At 33.3% G+C, this 14763-nt stretch overlaps 1 protein-coding gene across 4 annotated transcripts in view; it reads left to right on the forward strand.

The window, feature by feature from the left end:
• The window catches only part of LOC138328424 (THO complex subunit 2-like), a 60709-nt gene extending 47687 nt beyond the window's left edge, over positions 1-13022 (forward strand). For 3 of the 4 annotated variants that reach the window (XM_069275228.1, XM_069275229.1, XM_069275231.1), the window contains 7 exons: positions 2766-2804; positions 7035-7091; positions 7611-7637; positions 11219-11282; positions 11405-11508; positions 12318-12409; positions 12605-13022. In XM_069275228.1, the coding sequence (XP_069131329.1) occupies positions 2766-2804; positions 7035-7091; positions 7611-7637; positions 11219-11282; positions 11405-11508; positions 12318-12409; positions 12605-12632 (411 nt within the window). In that variant the 3' untranslated portion in view covers positions 12633-13022. The remainder of the gene's footprint in view (positions 1-2765; positions 2805-7034; positions 7092-7610; positions 7638-11218; positions 11283-11404; positions 11509-12317; positions 12410-12604) is intronic. The other variant, XM_069275230.1, reaches the window with a different exon arrangement.
• Positions 13023-14763: the final 1741 nt, after the last annotated feature.

Consider the following 14763-nt stretch of genomic DNA (forward strand, 5'->3'; position numbering starts at 1 on the left):
AAGTAGTTATGATTGTAACTATTGAGATTTACAGGTTATTGATACATATTTACAGTTTACACTGACATGGACTCAATAACCATGCTTTCTAGTATTATCATTATCACTGTATAATAATAGCACAACACGTGCGGCGATTCTATTGTTACGGGAATAGCCGCTGGCGTAGCAACGTCGGGTCATGACCCCACTTTTGGTAGAAACATATGAATGACTCGATTACAATCAGTTGTTCAATCAAATTCGTTTACGATGAAAGGAGAGAAAAAACTGCCACAAGAATAAATAATATTTATTTGCGTGAAAAACTGTAAATATAAAGAATAGATTTTTATTTTGTTGAGGTTATGATGATATAATTATAAAGGAGCACGTGTAAATTTTATATAACCTGGCTTCGCTGTGGTTACATAATTTGCACATGCTCCATGATCAATATACCCTCATAACCTCAAAAAAATAAAAATCTGTTCCTCAAGTATTCCATTTATTAGCCCACCACCATCACATGGTGTACTATTCAAATCGCCTTTTTTTCTGTCTGTCCATAAGCAATTCTTCTTACCACTATTTCTCGGAAAGGTCTGAAGGGAGCTTTCTCAGGTTTCATGCACAAGTTCCCTTAACTCAAAGTTTATTTCTATTTCTCGGAGAATGCATATCGCGGTAATGAAATTTTCTCTCAGTTTTACCTGTCATTTCTGTAAATATTTCACCAAGTTTTGTTATCATAGGTCAGTATATATATATATATGAGAAATTGGTTTAGTGCCTATTTATTTTAGTCTCCATGTTATCAACGGTTTTAATGGAGAATGGTTTTAAGAGATAACAACCATCTTTAACTTAAGCGTTATCAATGGTGGGCGCCAAGATCCTTCTGGGATCTCATATATGTTGTCATTCATTTGGACAGGATAAATGACACTTTAATATTATATATAATAGAACATATTTTGCATTTAAAAATTATTCTATCATCAAAATAATATCGCTTCTGTTGAAAGCAACATTTTTTATAACAACGCTGTTAGTCATTATGGAAATGCAAAACTTTTACTGTTATATACGTAACCGTGCAATTGAAGCCAACTTCTAGTATTTTATACGGTAACAGTATAGAAACTGTTCAGTAAAAAAAGGACAATTTTTAATGCAAATGGTGTTTATGGAAGGTAGATCTGCAATAGTGTGTCAATTTTCATGTTTTATATACATGTAGTATAGGAACATTCCAGATAAGTATATGGTAGTATGACTTCCAGCATTTTACTTTTGGTCTGCTGGGATATTGATGCCTTTCGTTGCTAAGTTGTTTTGATTTTGTGTCTGTTGTGTATACGAGATTGTCTTCAGCTGTTTACTGACCTAGAGGGACGAAGAAACCAGCAAGTGCTATGATGAAGAAACTTTCAATAGTATACATCATCTTTACGTGAAGTCTACTATGCCAATAAACAAAAAAGTCTTACAAGACAAAATTAAACGTGTATTAGTCAACTCACATTCTAGTTTTTTGTAGTTAAAGATGCCCCACTGATGACAGAGCATAAACAATACCCATTAATATTTGAACAATATATATACATATGTCTAGTAACACAAAATGAAATAACTTACATTGCTTTTTGTACATGAACAATCAGTACCTCGTTCCATATAGGGCATAGTGCCATAGAATTGTTTTGGGACGCAATTATTTATTTTTAGTATTTTCATCTTTAGTAAAATATGAAGCTCAAACTGTACAATGATGGTAATGGTGTAAAATAAGATTCATTAGGGGTGGAGCATCTTTAATATATACATAAAAAATGGTGTTGATTAATTTTATGTTCAATTAACATAAGTATTTAACTGATTTTGTATAGTAATATGTTAACATTAGTAAGGTTCAAATAGCAGCACTCCTATATTATTGATCATCTTAACAAAAGTGTTTTTAAGGTAAAACATTCAGATTGCGGCATTAAACAAAATATTATGTTAAAGAAGTCAACAATGTTTGTATCAGCATATAGATAACATTAGCTGATTAGGGGGAATTGTTATTTTTACCATATTTATCATGATTTGTCAATGGATTATTTGTCATAATTTTTTATCCACATCGTACAAAAAACTAGTCTAGTCCCAAGTATTTTTGTTGTTGTTTTTTACCTCACAATGTTTTTAATGTGGCTGCAATTATTTCATATTAGAAATTACACAAGATGTATTTTTGAAATGTTAATGTTTTAAACCTTTGCTGTTCATGCTGAACTTTTATTTCCTATCAACATTTGGCACATTTTTCTAATCTATAAAAATGTTTATGTTAAAAGAAATCAGCAAAAAAAGTCAATTCAATCCCAATGTATTCTAGAAATGTATAATTAAATTCTTCTTATTCTTAATTTCTTCTTTTAATGCTAATTTTCAAAATTCATTCCTGTGACTTGTTTTAATTATCCTTTATATATATGTTCGGGATGATATGTACAAAAGGTTAGAAAATGTATTTACATTGAGGTTTTTCCCAGCAAGAAGATCATTTCAGAAGTTGAACTTCTCTCGATATTGTGATAGCTTTTATGTTTTTATACGGGTACATTTTTTTGGAGTGCTATTTACACTTGTTAAAGTTTGTTGTTTATGTTTGTGTATTATTTACACTTGTTGTTGTTTATTTATTGGATGGTACACAATGGCCTATTGTGGTGGAGAATATGTTGTGAGGTGTTTTATGTTTTAATGTCCATGTGAACTTTTTATCATTGAAACAGGAAAGTGTTCGGAGTGAATCACGAGAAAGACACAAGCGGGTAGGTAGCTTAATTATCACACACAATTAACATGCCTTGCCTTGAGGGCCATTCCCTCAATGCTCATTATCATGGGGGCTTCTAATTCTGATACTAGGAGATGAAACTAGAAATTCTATTATTGTTTAATTTGTCAGAACTACACCTTAGTCCTTTCTTAATAATAATGTTTAATTTCTCAGAACTACACCTTGGTCAGTTTTACACCTTGGTCCATTATAAGCAATATTGTTTAATTTCTCAGAACTACACATTGGTCCGTTCTAAACAATATTGTTTAATTTCTCAGAACTACACATTGGTCCTTTCTAAACAATATTGTTTAATTTCTCAGAACTACACATTGGTCCGTTCTAAACAATATTGTTTAATTTCTCAGAACTACACATTGGTCCGTTCTAAACAATATTGTTTAATTTCTCAGAACTACACATTGGTCCTTTCTAAACAATATTGTTTAATTTCTCAGAACTACACATTGGTCCGTTCTAAACAATATTGTTTAATTTCTCAGAACTACATATTGGTTTAATTTCTCAGAACTACACATTGGTCCTTTCTAAACAATATTGTTTAATTTCTCAGAACTACACCTTGGTCCATTCTAAACAATATTGTTTAATTTCTCAGAACTACACATTGGTCCGTTCTAAACAATATTGTTTAATTTCTCAGAACTACACATTGGTCCGTTCTAAACAAAATTGTTTAATTTCTCAGAACTACATATTGGTCCGTTCTAAACAAATATTGTTTAATTTCTCAGAACTACATATTGGTCTATACTTAAGGCCCGGTCCCACTGGCGTTAAGAAAGATTTGCGAATATATTGCGCACAAAATTGGCTGATATTCGCTGAACATACGCAATATTCGTTAATCGTACTTGTATCTGTCGCCCAACATCCGCACACGTCCGCAATTATCCGCAGTGTCATGTTTTTCCGTTCCCAGGATTTTTGAACTACACAAAATTTTGATTGCGGAAATCATTCGCATTAGATACGCTATTCGCACGCAATACATACTCAATACATGCTTACTATATGCGCTGTATATCCGCTGTTATTCGTTGATATCCGCAACTGACTGGGTTTTGCGGCTTTATAGCGAACTGGGACAGTGTGTAAAACGAATGTATAGCGTACCTATCACGTTGACAACACGAATTAAAATAATTTGTAGCGAATGCATATTGAGTTCAACGTTTGTATTGCGTCTGTTTTACATTTGATTTGAGAATAATTTGCGAATGTATAACAAACGTGTTGCGTAAACCAAAACTACTGTATAAATATGGCAAAAATCGACATATTTGTCTATTATTTCCTGTCCGTCGAGAAGTACAGGTGTAATAATGGGTCATCGGCAATAATACCAATGCAGCGTAACAATGGTATCCAACAACATATTAATCTACTTGTTCAAGTCTTGAAATTGTTTCAAAGACAGAAAAGAAAACGTTGTCTGCTTTGATTTGAATTTGAAACACATTGGACCTTCTTTGTATCTGGAGGAGGTAGGATGAAAGTTGCAACTTGCTTATCTTTGTTGCAGTCGTGTTGTTGTGAAAAGCGATACCGAAAGGCCCGAGCGCGCTTCTTTTACCTCCGTAATTCAGATGCCTTACATGCGCAATACAACCGTTCTTTCCGCTACATCTGCGCAATGCATTATTAATAGATTCGTAATATTTCCGTAACAATCGCAATAATTCCGATCTGTTTCCTCAATATATGCGTTATATATTCGTAATTGTTTGTTACGTATCCGCATTGTTGGATAATCTTACCGATTGTACACCTCACGGGAAAGCGTCCGTTATCGTATTCGCTTGTATTCCTGAAATATCCGCATTTGTTCGTAATAAATTCGCAGAACGTTATTATTTTATCCGTAATTTATACTTGAAAATTTGTTATTTTAAGCCAATTTTGTTGCGGATGACAACGAACGGCCAAAATTTATAAAATAATTCATCCGTAATTAATCCGCTCTTCAGTGGGACCGGGCCTTTAAAACAATATTGTTTAACTTCTCAGAACTACACCTTGGTCCATTCTAAACAATATTGTTTAATTTGTCAGAACTACACCTTGGTCAGTTCTACACCTTGGTCCATTCTAAACAATATTGTTTAATTTAACTACACATTGGTCCGTTCTAAACAAGTTTTACTGTATTTGTCATGTCAAAATGTTTCTTTACGAGCTTGCCATTTTAACCTGTGTCCATCAGTCTATCATGATTTTTCATAAAGTCGTAAGCATCAAAAAGAAATGAGCTTAAAATTGACTGTAAAACATTGGGATATCAATGCTTCAAAGAGAATTGGAAGCTAGAGAAGAATACTAGGTAGTCAACCTTGTTAAATTGGCGATATTATTTACGAAATAATTCTCTGGTATAGGTATGGTAGTTATACGAGTTTGAGGCTCATTATCCAAGCTTCAGAATGGTATATTGTGAGCCAATCATTGATTGTGGCTAGTTTCAAATCAAGTGCACGTATACTAACTTAAGGATTAAATACTTTTCAATATAGTTGTTGTAATATTAATTCGCGGAGGTAAACAGTCACAAATTTACTTAGACGGCATCGCTCGCTTCAAGGTTTGTTTACAGTATCTTTTGACCGCAAAGAGTCCGATTAATTTGTTGGTGTATTTAAAACTGGAACTGTGATTATGTTATACAACTCAATAACTAAATTCCTAAGTCTGACATTAATTAAGGATTAACTTGAATAAATTTTTTTATGTTATGAAGATATAACACAAAAATCTGAGTGTACTCTAAATAAACCGCGAAGCGCTTTATGATGAGAGTACACTCAGATTTTTGTATTATATCTCCATAACAAAAAAACTATTCAAGTTAATCCTCATAATTCAATTTACTAAAGATAATCTCTTAAATATTCAAAATTCATTTTGGGACTCTTTTGTCAATGAAATTATTACGCCTTCATCTCAGCCAATCAGAAGCAACGTTACAAACGGCGACGCCATTTTTTCCCTTTATGGGCTGATAAAGTAAATTTGAAGCCAATGAAAATGCTGTAACAAGCAGAATTGAATTATTTAAAACAGGAACTTTACTGTGATTGTATGTTATACAACCCAATTATTAAATTCCCAAGTCTGACATTAATTTGTAGGTGTATTTAAAACAGGAATTTTACTGTGATTGTATCTTATACAACCCAATAACTAAATTCCCAAGTCTGACATTAATTTGTTGGTGTATTTAAAACAGGAATTTTACTGTGATTGTATGTTATACAACCCAATAACTAAATTCCCAAGTCTGACATTAATTTGTTGGTGTATTTAAAACAGGAACTTTACTGTGATTGTATGTTATACAACCCAATAACTAAATTTCCAAGTCTACATTAATTTGTTGGGTATATAAAACAGGAATTACTGTGATTGTATGTTATACAACCAATAACTAAATTTCCAAGTCTGACATTAATTTGTTGGTGTATTTAAAACAGGAATTTTAAGTGATTGTATGTTATACAACCCAATAACTAAATTCCCAAGTCTGACATTAATTTGTTGGTGTATAAAAAACAGGAACTTTACTGTGATTGTATGTTACACAACCCAATAACTAAATTTCCAAGTTTGACATTTTCGTGATAAAAATGTCGAGAGAAGGGAGTGATGGTTTTTTAGTACGTCACAAATTATGGTATTTGCTTCATTAAATCATTGCTACTTGATCGTCAGTAGTACCCACAACATTTGTTCATTATTCATCGCTACTTGATCGTCACTAGGACCTAAAACTACATTATATTGTACATATCCCACATCGCCTATCTCAACTGCACTAAAAAGATGTAAATTTTATTCTAAAATCATTTTCAATAATTTAGTCCAATGTTTTTTCAAAATATACAGTTTTGAAAACTTTTGATTTTGTACTTATGGGTAAAACGTGTTCACAACAAATTATTTGACAAACTATTATCGCTCGTGAAAATAGGTTGATGTAAATTATTTTGTTAAAAAAACCACAATGAGATGTTTCTAAAATGTGTGGGGTACATTTGTATGTCTACAGCGTAATGGAAAAAATATGTATTGTCAAAAAAGCAAATAGGATGTTTGCCGACTATGATGTATGACTTATTGGGGAAATAATTCATGGCATGGAGTTGTACATGGACGAGGGAATGATTTGGAATATATGTTAAACGCTGGTTTGCTTTGACAGAGTCCATCGTATGAGAGGGAAAAAGATCGAGACAGGGAAAGGAGGGACAGGAAGAGGGTAAGTGGATTTCATCATTAAATTCGCTGATGGGCGATCTTTCTATCAGGCACAATTTCATAGAGGATATTGATCTTATCCAATGAGACCCACATCATGAGCCAGTCATAGAAAACCTTAGTATTGAACCAATGCTGGACTGCATCCAACAGCTTATCCTGACTTACATAACGTGTTTTCTCTAAAAACTTGATCCATGTTTAGTAGAGCTTTATAACAGGATTAGGAATGCAATGAATCATAGAAATGAATTTCAATTAACATTTGAGAATGTTTCACAAACGCTTGGTTGGGAGAACTATTCCGGACGCTATTCTATTAATATAGACTGGATGTTGATGTGATTGACCAGTAAAATCAACGTCTTGAATAAATGAACTATGCTGATACTTTTAATTAGATTGAGGAAATGTCTACAAAATTGATATACTTTGATGTAGTAAGATTTGGTATGAACTGTTTCTTGAATGAAGAAGTGATAAGTCTGAGGTTTAGCAAATGTCAACTTTTGTTTTGAAGGGAAAAGGGATAGTTTATCAAGTAAAGGTAAACAGTTTTATAATTTATATTTGTGCCACTGCACCCATGCCGATGGCTACTCCCTCAAACTTGGTCATATCAAAGTTCCATAGAAACCTCACAACACCTGCACCGTTATTTTCCATGCTATAGACACATGCACAAAACATGTCATCCTCGATACTCCAGGGGTTACTATTACAGACGTTATATCCACACCAGGACTATCTCATAGCAAAACTGAAGGGAACAGAACAGGTAATCAGGAACATCAAAAGAATCGTATAACGGTACACTGTGGTTGACTGGCTTTGAAGTTTGGCGTTGCTCTCTCTGTAGTCTTTAAAGGGAGTCTTTGCAGGTCTGTGATTGGGCAGAATTTTTCTCCCGAACTGCCTCCAATTTTACAATGAGATAGTCCATGGGTATATATAACAACAGTGAAAGTAACCTCTGGAGTATTGAGGATGAAAACATATCAAATAGATAGTAAGCTGGTGGTCATTATTATACGCTTAGATATTCTGATATTCTTGTTAAATGGACTGCTTGTTACAGTAAAACATGTCGGTAACGAACATGCTTACAACAAAGTCATAGTTATATCCGCAAAGGTCCATAAGGTGATATTGATATAGCCAACTACTGTATGCTTATAACCAAGTCATTTCACTGATCCAAAGTGGTTTGTTCTAACCGTGTTTTACTGTACTTAATGAGAAAAGCCCCCCCCCCCCGTTTCTCCCCGTTTGTTGACATAGTAACTAGCGACATTTTTTTTTTTCAAAGAAGCGATAATTGCCATATGGGATCATAGGAAAATTGCACCTGCTTTTGTGATGGGTCGCATTTGTTTTTGTTTTAAATTTATCGTATACTTTCAAAATGATTAAGCGGGGTATATATGATTTTATATGATTCCAAAAAGTACATTACCGTTTGTCGACACAAGATATCACTTGTAATTCTGCTGATTTTTGCGTTTTGAAATTGCGATAGATTCATGTATTTTGAACTAACGCACGGTATACATTGCAGGACTTTTTTTCACTTTCTGAAGTAGTTTACTTCCAGTTGTCACATATTATAGAATTACGTACAGTATGTATATGTACGATAATTACCGTAGTCAAACTTGACATAAGTGTGGATACATTTTGCATTGAAACATTATGGAAAAATCGAATGAGATGTAATCTACACAAAAATACTAAACAAATGAAATGTGAAATCAGAAAAAAATACGTACAGAGCTATAGGTGTTCTACATAAAATCCCAATATCAGTATCTGGATTTTTTTCATGATTTAGAAGAATTCTGAAAAAATCCTGTTTTAAATCATGCGGAGACAGGCCTAAATCGAAGTCAAGATGAGCGATAATGAATCGGAAACTTTTGATTAGAAATCAAATGGATGGGTCCCATTTTTCAAACAAGCCGAAGTTAGCCGACATTGTAAACGTCGTTACTGAGAACACCATGTGACTACCGTAACTAAAATAACGTCATTCCGAACTCTTCCGAGAACGGGGCATGAACTTTTCGATGGGTCTTTGCGACAGATTTTTGTTGCATGAATACAAATCGGAAAAACTTTATTAAGAAATCGTTATAAATATTTCAACTAACATGGGTCCCCATTTTTCAAACAAGCCGAAGTTAGCCAACATTGTAACGTCGTTTACCTTGACTCTTTAATGTGACTTACGTAACTAAAGTAATTGTCATTCCGAAATCTTCCGGAGAACGGGAATATCTGTGACTTTTCGACTTCGTCCGTTCGCAACAATCGTATCGTCGATGCGACCAAAATTTGAATGGTAAGGATCGACTTTAAAGTTCAGCTATGCTGTTGCTTATTACAAAAATTATTAAGAAAATCTTTATAAATATTTCAACTACATTTACAAAATACTCAACAATACTGAGGTCGAATCTAAACTTGCACTCGTTACTGGCATACGTATAGTGTGACTATAAATGATATCTGTGAGTTCTCAGAAATGATGCCAAAATTTGGACATGGTAATGGTTGTTGCGGTTCTGTACTTGGACCAGTCTGTAACTTCCGAGTCTGCGACACACAGATCCATGGCTTCCGAGGACAAAATAACGATAATGATATTGAATATAGTATCCGTTTTAAACCTTATATCTTCTCTGACTTAGTGTCAGCCTATATTATCTTTACTTGGATAACGTACTACAACTTTCGGAAAAAGGAAAACATGCTATAGCCTACAACGTAAAAGATTATGAATCACACAAAACGAAATCTCAAATATCAAACTCTATTTAATTGTAACACTTATTAAATAATCATGAAGTATTTTACAATTGATCCTAAGCAATGAGGTATACGGTTCACGTTACGAAGGCCTAGCTAATGTATTGCCTGGATCTCGGTCAAATCAAGTTGTTGTATAGGTATCAGGTCGTAAGTATAACTAAGTGGACACAACAACGGTTAACTTATAATTGTATGTAACTGACAGTCCCGGGTAAAAACGATCAACAAAGTCTTCTATTTTGACAGTAGTTCAGATAGGCTATCGACAGGCATGTTTCTCGCAACACATATGCATATGACCACGTAACAGCAAAAGATCCAATAGAGAAAACATCACTGTCACCAAGTTATTAGGGCAGTAAGAATACTGTATAACATTTGTTGTGCAGAAGCTTAGGTTTTCTAGATTTTTGAACCACGAATAAAAAACAAAGGAGAAGGTACGTTAAGACTCGAATATGGCCGCAAAATTAATTCTCCAGTAAAGAACAACATATTTTGTCATATAACAGTTGAATACATTTGCTAACACATTACATCCCGAAAATATCCCGCATGTGCGAATTATGCTCACTATGACGTCATCAACATACAGTTTATCGCAATTTTTCACAAAAATCCTTGAAAAATCATACTTTTTGAGTGGTTTTCTCTAACAATGAATGTGGCCGCCATCGTGGAGCAGAAAGAGATATTCACACGTGTATCGTGTATTTACGCATATCCATGCAAAATATAAAGTTGCTCCAAGGTGGCGGCCAGATCCATTTCAAGCCTTTTCTAACTTAAAGATGGTGATTTTCTAGCAAAATTTGGCGAGAAGAGGAAAATCATCAATTTGATGACGTCATAGGTCGAGCACATCGTGTACATGGTTATAAAAAGTTATGTTTTGATGAATGGCAAGTATGAGAGTATTTATTGATGTGAAATCGATGTGGATCAGAGTTAATATTTTTCGGCCTGAAAAATTAAGGCCAAATACTGGTCCTATTATATCTACTCCAAATTTGGTTTATGTTGAATTGGAATGTTGTGGCCACCACGAAACCTTAAGAGACTTTAACACGAAATAAAGTGATCTAATTATTATACAGTGAAGTCGGTGGGTTGAGACTCGGGTGTTAGTGTGGCCAGATAAACCAATAGCATTTGAAACATTTTACTGTTCACTGTGAACGAGTCGTTCTAAAAAACAATCCCGTATTTGTCCTAGTATTTGAAGATGACTAGTATGGACAAACATTTCAGGAAAGATGTGACAAAACAAATATTGTAAGACACAGAGGATATATTTAATTACTGTCGTTGTTTCAGGAGAGTCTTGAAGATAGATTGGAGGTGGAGACTAAGAAAAGAAAAAGTGTAGAACCGTCCTCAAGTAAGTAAATTCTAACACGGAGAAATTTTAGATAAGAACTGATGATATACAAATCTCCACAACTTAAGGTTTTGTATTTAGTTGATATTGAACATTTACTGACACACGTTTATGTTGTTCAGGTAAATCCAGTTCCAAGGTGAATGGTGACACAGAGAGACACGCCAGTAAGGCTACAGAGAAATCTCACAAACACGACAAGCTGATGGCTTCGGCTATGCTTCAGGTAATCATTTAGAAACGCAATGTTTAAGGTATGCAAATGTACCTTTTAGCAAAGTTGATCTTGTCAGTGAAGACGCTCCAATCTCTGATATTGGCCATTCTTATAAAGTGTTGGGTTTTTTTTCTAGGTAAATCAAAGTTTAAATGTGCTCCCTGTGTCCCTTTGTTCTTTGAAAAAATATAAGCATTCCTAGTCCTTTTGATTTTTTCATATTTAGTACAAAGTTTTTTCCCACTGGAGTATACAGTTTTCTTTCATACCTACGGTTGTAATACTGGTTTATCTCTTGTCATACACTCGTGTCACCCGAGACAGTATTAGATGGCTTCGCGGAAAAAAATTAAATGGTTTATCCAGATAACCATGGTGGTGTTATTTTAAAAGACCCAATAGTAGGATTAACGTTTACTAGTAAATGTCACACAATTTTCATGTTTCAAAAGCTGACTTTGTTTTCGTGGTTTTCTTAGAACTCGTAACAGGAAAACATCTGAATGGCAAGATATCTAATAACGTTGGTATGAGAGAAAAATAATCTTTCATATGTCGATAAAATGATACAAATATTAAAGTTCTATGGTCTATGACTTTTTTTTTTTTTTTTTTTTTTTTATTAAACTTCCCATATTTACCGACTTTTGTAAAGTTACTACATTTTGTGACCATCTGTTAGAATATCTTTACATATGAAAGAAACTTACAGAATCATGCCAAGTCAGATGACATATACGAAAAGACCAATAAACATTTGCAAGAGATCAAAGCTGGTCAGAACTGGTGACATCAATTCATATTAAATTTTGTAACAGGACGAAGAATCATCGCCACAGAGAACAAAAAAGGAGAAGGAAAAGACAAAGAAAAGTGACCGCAGTGATAAAGAAAAGACCAAAGATAAGTCGTATCCTTACACGGAAAATAAAATCTATTACTTGACGGTAAGTAAATGTGGTACATATAAGAGAACCTGGATTCATCGGGGTTTTGAATCTGTTGGAATATCGGGATTAGCAATACAGGCCAACTCAGTCTCTTGTTAAGCAATAACTAGCTTGGTAGTTTCTATAAGCTTTAATTTCCTTAACATACCCTTCAGGTCGAGTTCGAAGAAGAGCAAGAAATGATGACAAGCTTTCTTAATTACTCACATCAACAATGTTATGTCATGATCAAGATCGGCGAGCTTCATGTGGATCGTTGTACAGGGATAATTCCTGATAGTGCTGACGTCATATAAAAAATTCAGTTTTTTTTTCAGAGGACAAGGAATATGTTCCTCACTGTATGAGAGAATGTACGAATGGACAGTTATAATAGATTTTTGTTGTCAAGTCTTTCAAGTGGGAAGTTATTGTTAGTGATAGAGTATGTGATGTAAGTTCATCATGGACGAGTTAGATTTTGAGAAAATATTTGATCTGTCTGCCGGATGACCAGACTGTGTGCAAGTGAATCATGAAACAATCTTAATGTCTGAATAATTTTATTCTCGTGAAAATACACAACAAAAACGTTTTGTCTTGTTGTTGTTTTTCTTTAGTTTTGATTTATTATACAAAAAAACTCAATGCAGTTATAAGCACTAAAACCCACTGGATATCAAATAACACATATATGAACAATATATAATGTTTGGCTAAAATATTTCGTTACGATAAATTATATTATTTGGTCAGGTTTCTAAACCTACTAGATATATTATATTATTTGGTCAGGTTTCTAAACCTACTAGATATATATTATATATTTGGTTAGGTTTCTTAACCTACTAGATATATTATATATTTGGTCAGGTTTCTTAACCTACTAGATATATTATATATATTGGTCAGGTTTCTTAGCCAACCTGGATATATCATATATTTGGTCAGGTTTCTTAGCCCCTACTGGATATTAAACTTTATATATTTGGGTCAGGTTTCTTTAGCCTACTAGATATAATTATTTGGTTAGGTTTCTTACCTACATAGATGTATATATTATATTGGTCAGGTTTCTTAACCTACTAGATATATTGTATATATTTGGTCAGGTTTCCTAACCTACTAGATATATATTATATTTTGGTCAGGTTTCTTAACCTACTAGATATATTATATATTGGTTAGGTTTCTTTCTTAGCCTACAGATCATAGATTTATTTTATTATTGGTCAGGTTTCTTAACCTACTAGATATATTATATATTTGGTCAGGTTTCTTAACCTACTAGATATATATATCAGGTTTGTTCTAGGATATATTTTAAATTTGGTCAGGTTTTTAACCTACTAGATTTATTATTGATGCTGTGAAACAGCAATCATAGGTACGATAAAGCAAGTCTGAGCACATCCAAAAAATAATAAGAATCCGCGATGGAAATAAACTAAATGCGCTGTTTTGTTACATTCACACCCTAATTAAAGGTATAAAATAATATAACACATATGCACAATAATTGTCACAACGATAATCGATGTGTACAATTTTGCAGTCAGTGATGTTTTCCGATGTTTTCTTAGCAACTATTTCGTTTTGATCTTGGTTCAGATCTTGTATATTCCCGAAAATCACACACAACGCCTTCTTAATTTAATCCTCCGCAGTAGATTTTCTTAGTTTATCTATCTAGTTGAATAATGGTTACAAAAATTTATGCTATAAAGGATGATTAATTATATTTGTTTAATGATTTACAAAAACAAAAAAAATAAGATTTAAATGTGTTTGCAAAAGTCTTTTATCTGATTGACGTTGCGAACTATATCTGTTAAAATTACTACGCTATCTTCCATCTAGAGATGTGAAATCTCGAGTTGCTCCCTTTAGTAAACGTTATTGCTATTAGGCCTTTCATTGCAGGAATTTATTATTTATAGCTACTTTTTTAATTATTTAATTAAAATCAAATCAAACAAAATACATATAGAAATTATACATGAGGTGCCAATCTCCAGTCAACATTAATTTCATCTTTCTTTTTTTCTGAAAAACACGTACGGCCATAACACTGCTATATTACCGTAGTAAACCGAACTTATCATCTTAGAGATGTGCAAGCATCGAGTTGCCTCCCTAAAACGTCATTACTATATTATGGTAGTGAAAGTGCAACTTGCATAGCACTTAACAACCATACACAACATATTTGCAACAATGTTTCATAACAGCGGAGGATTGTTTTTAATAGGTAACAAACTATGCCTTCTTATTTGACTAAAAGTATCTGGCTATGATTTCAAAAGTCGGCAAAGCAAAGTGATACACATTCAAG

This window comes from Argopecten irradians, chromosome 7, assembly GCF_041381155.1.
Source record: "Argopecten irradians isolate NY chromosome 7, Ai_NY, whole genome shotgun sequence".
Lineage (NCBI taxonomy): Eukaryota > Metazoa > Mollusca > Bivalvia > Pectinida > Pectinidae > Argopecten > Argopecten irradians.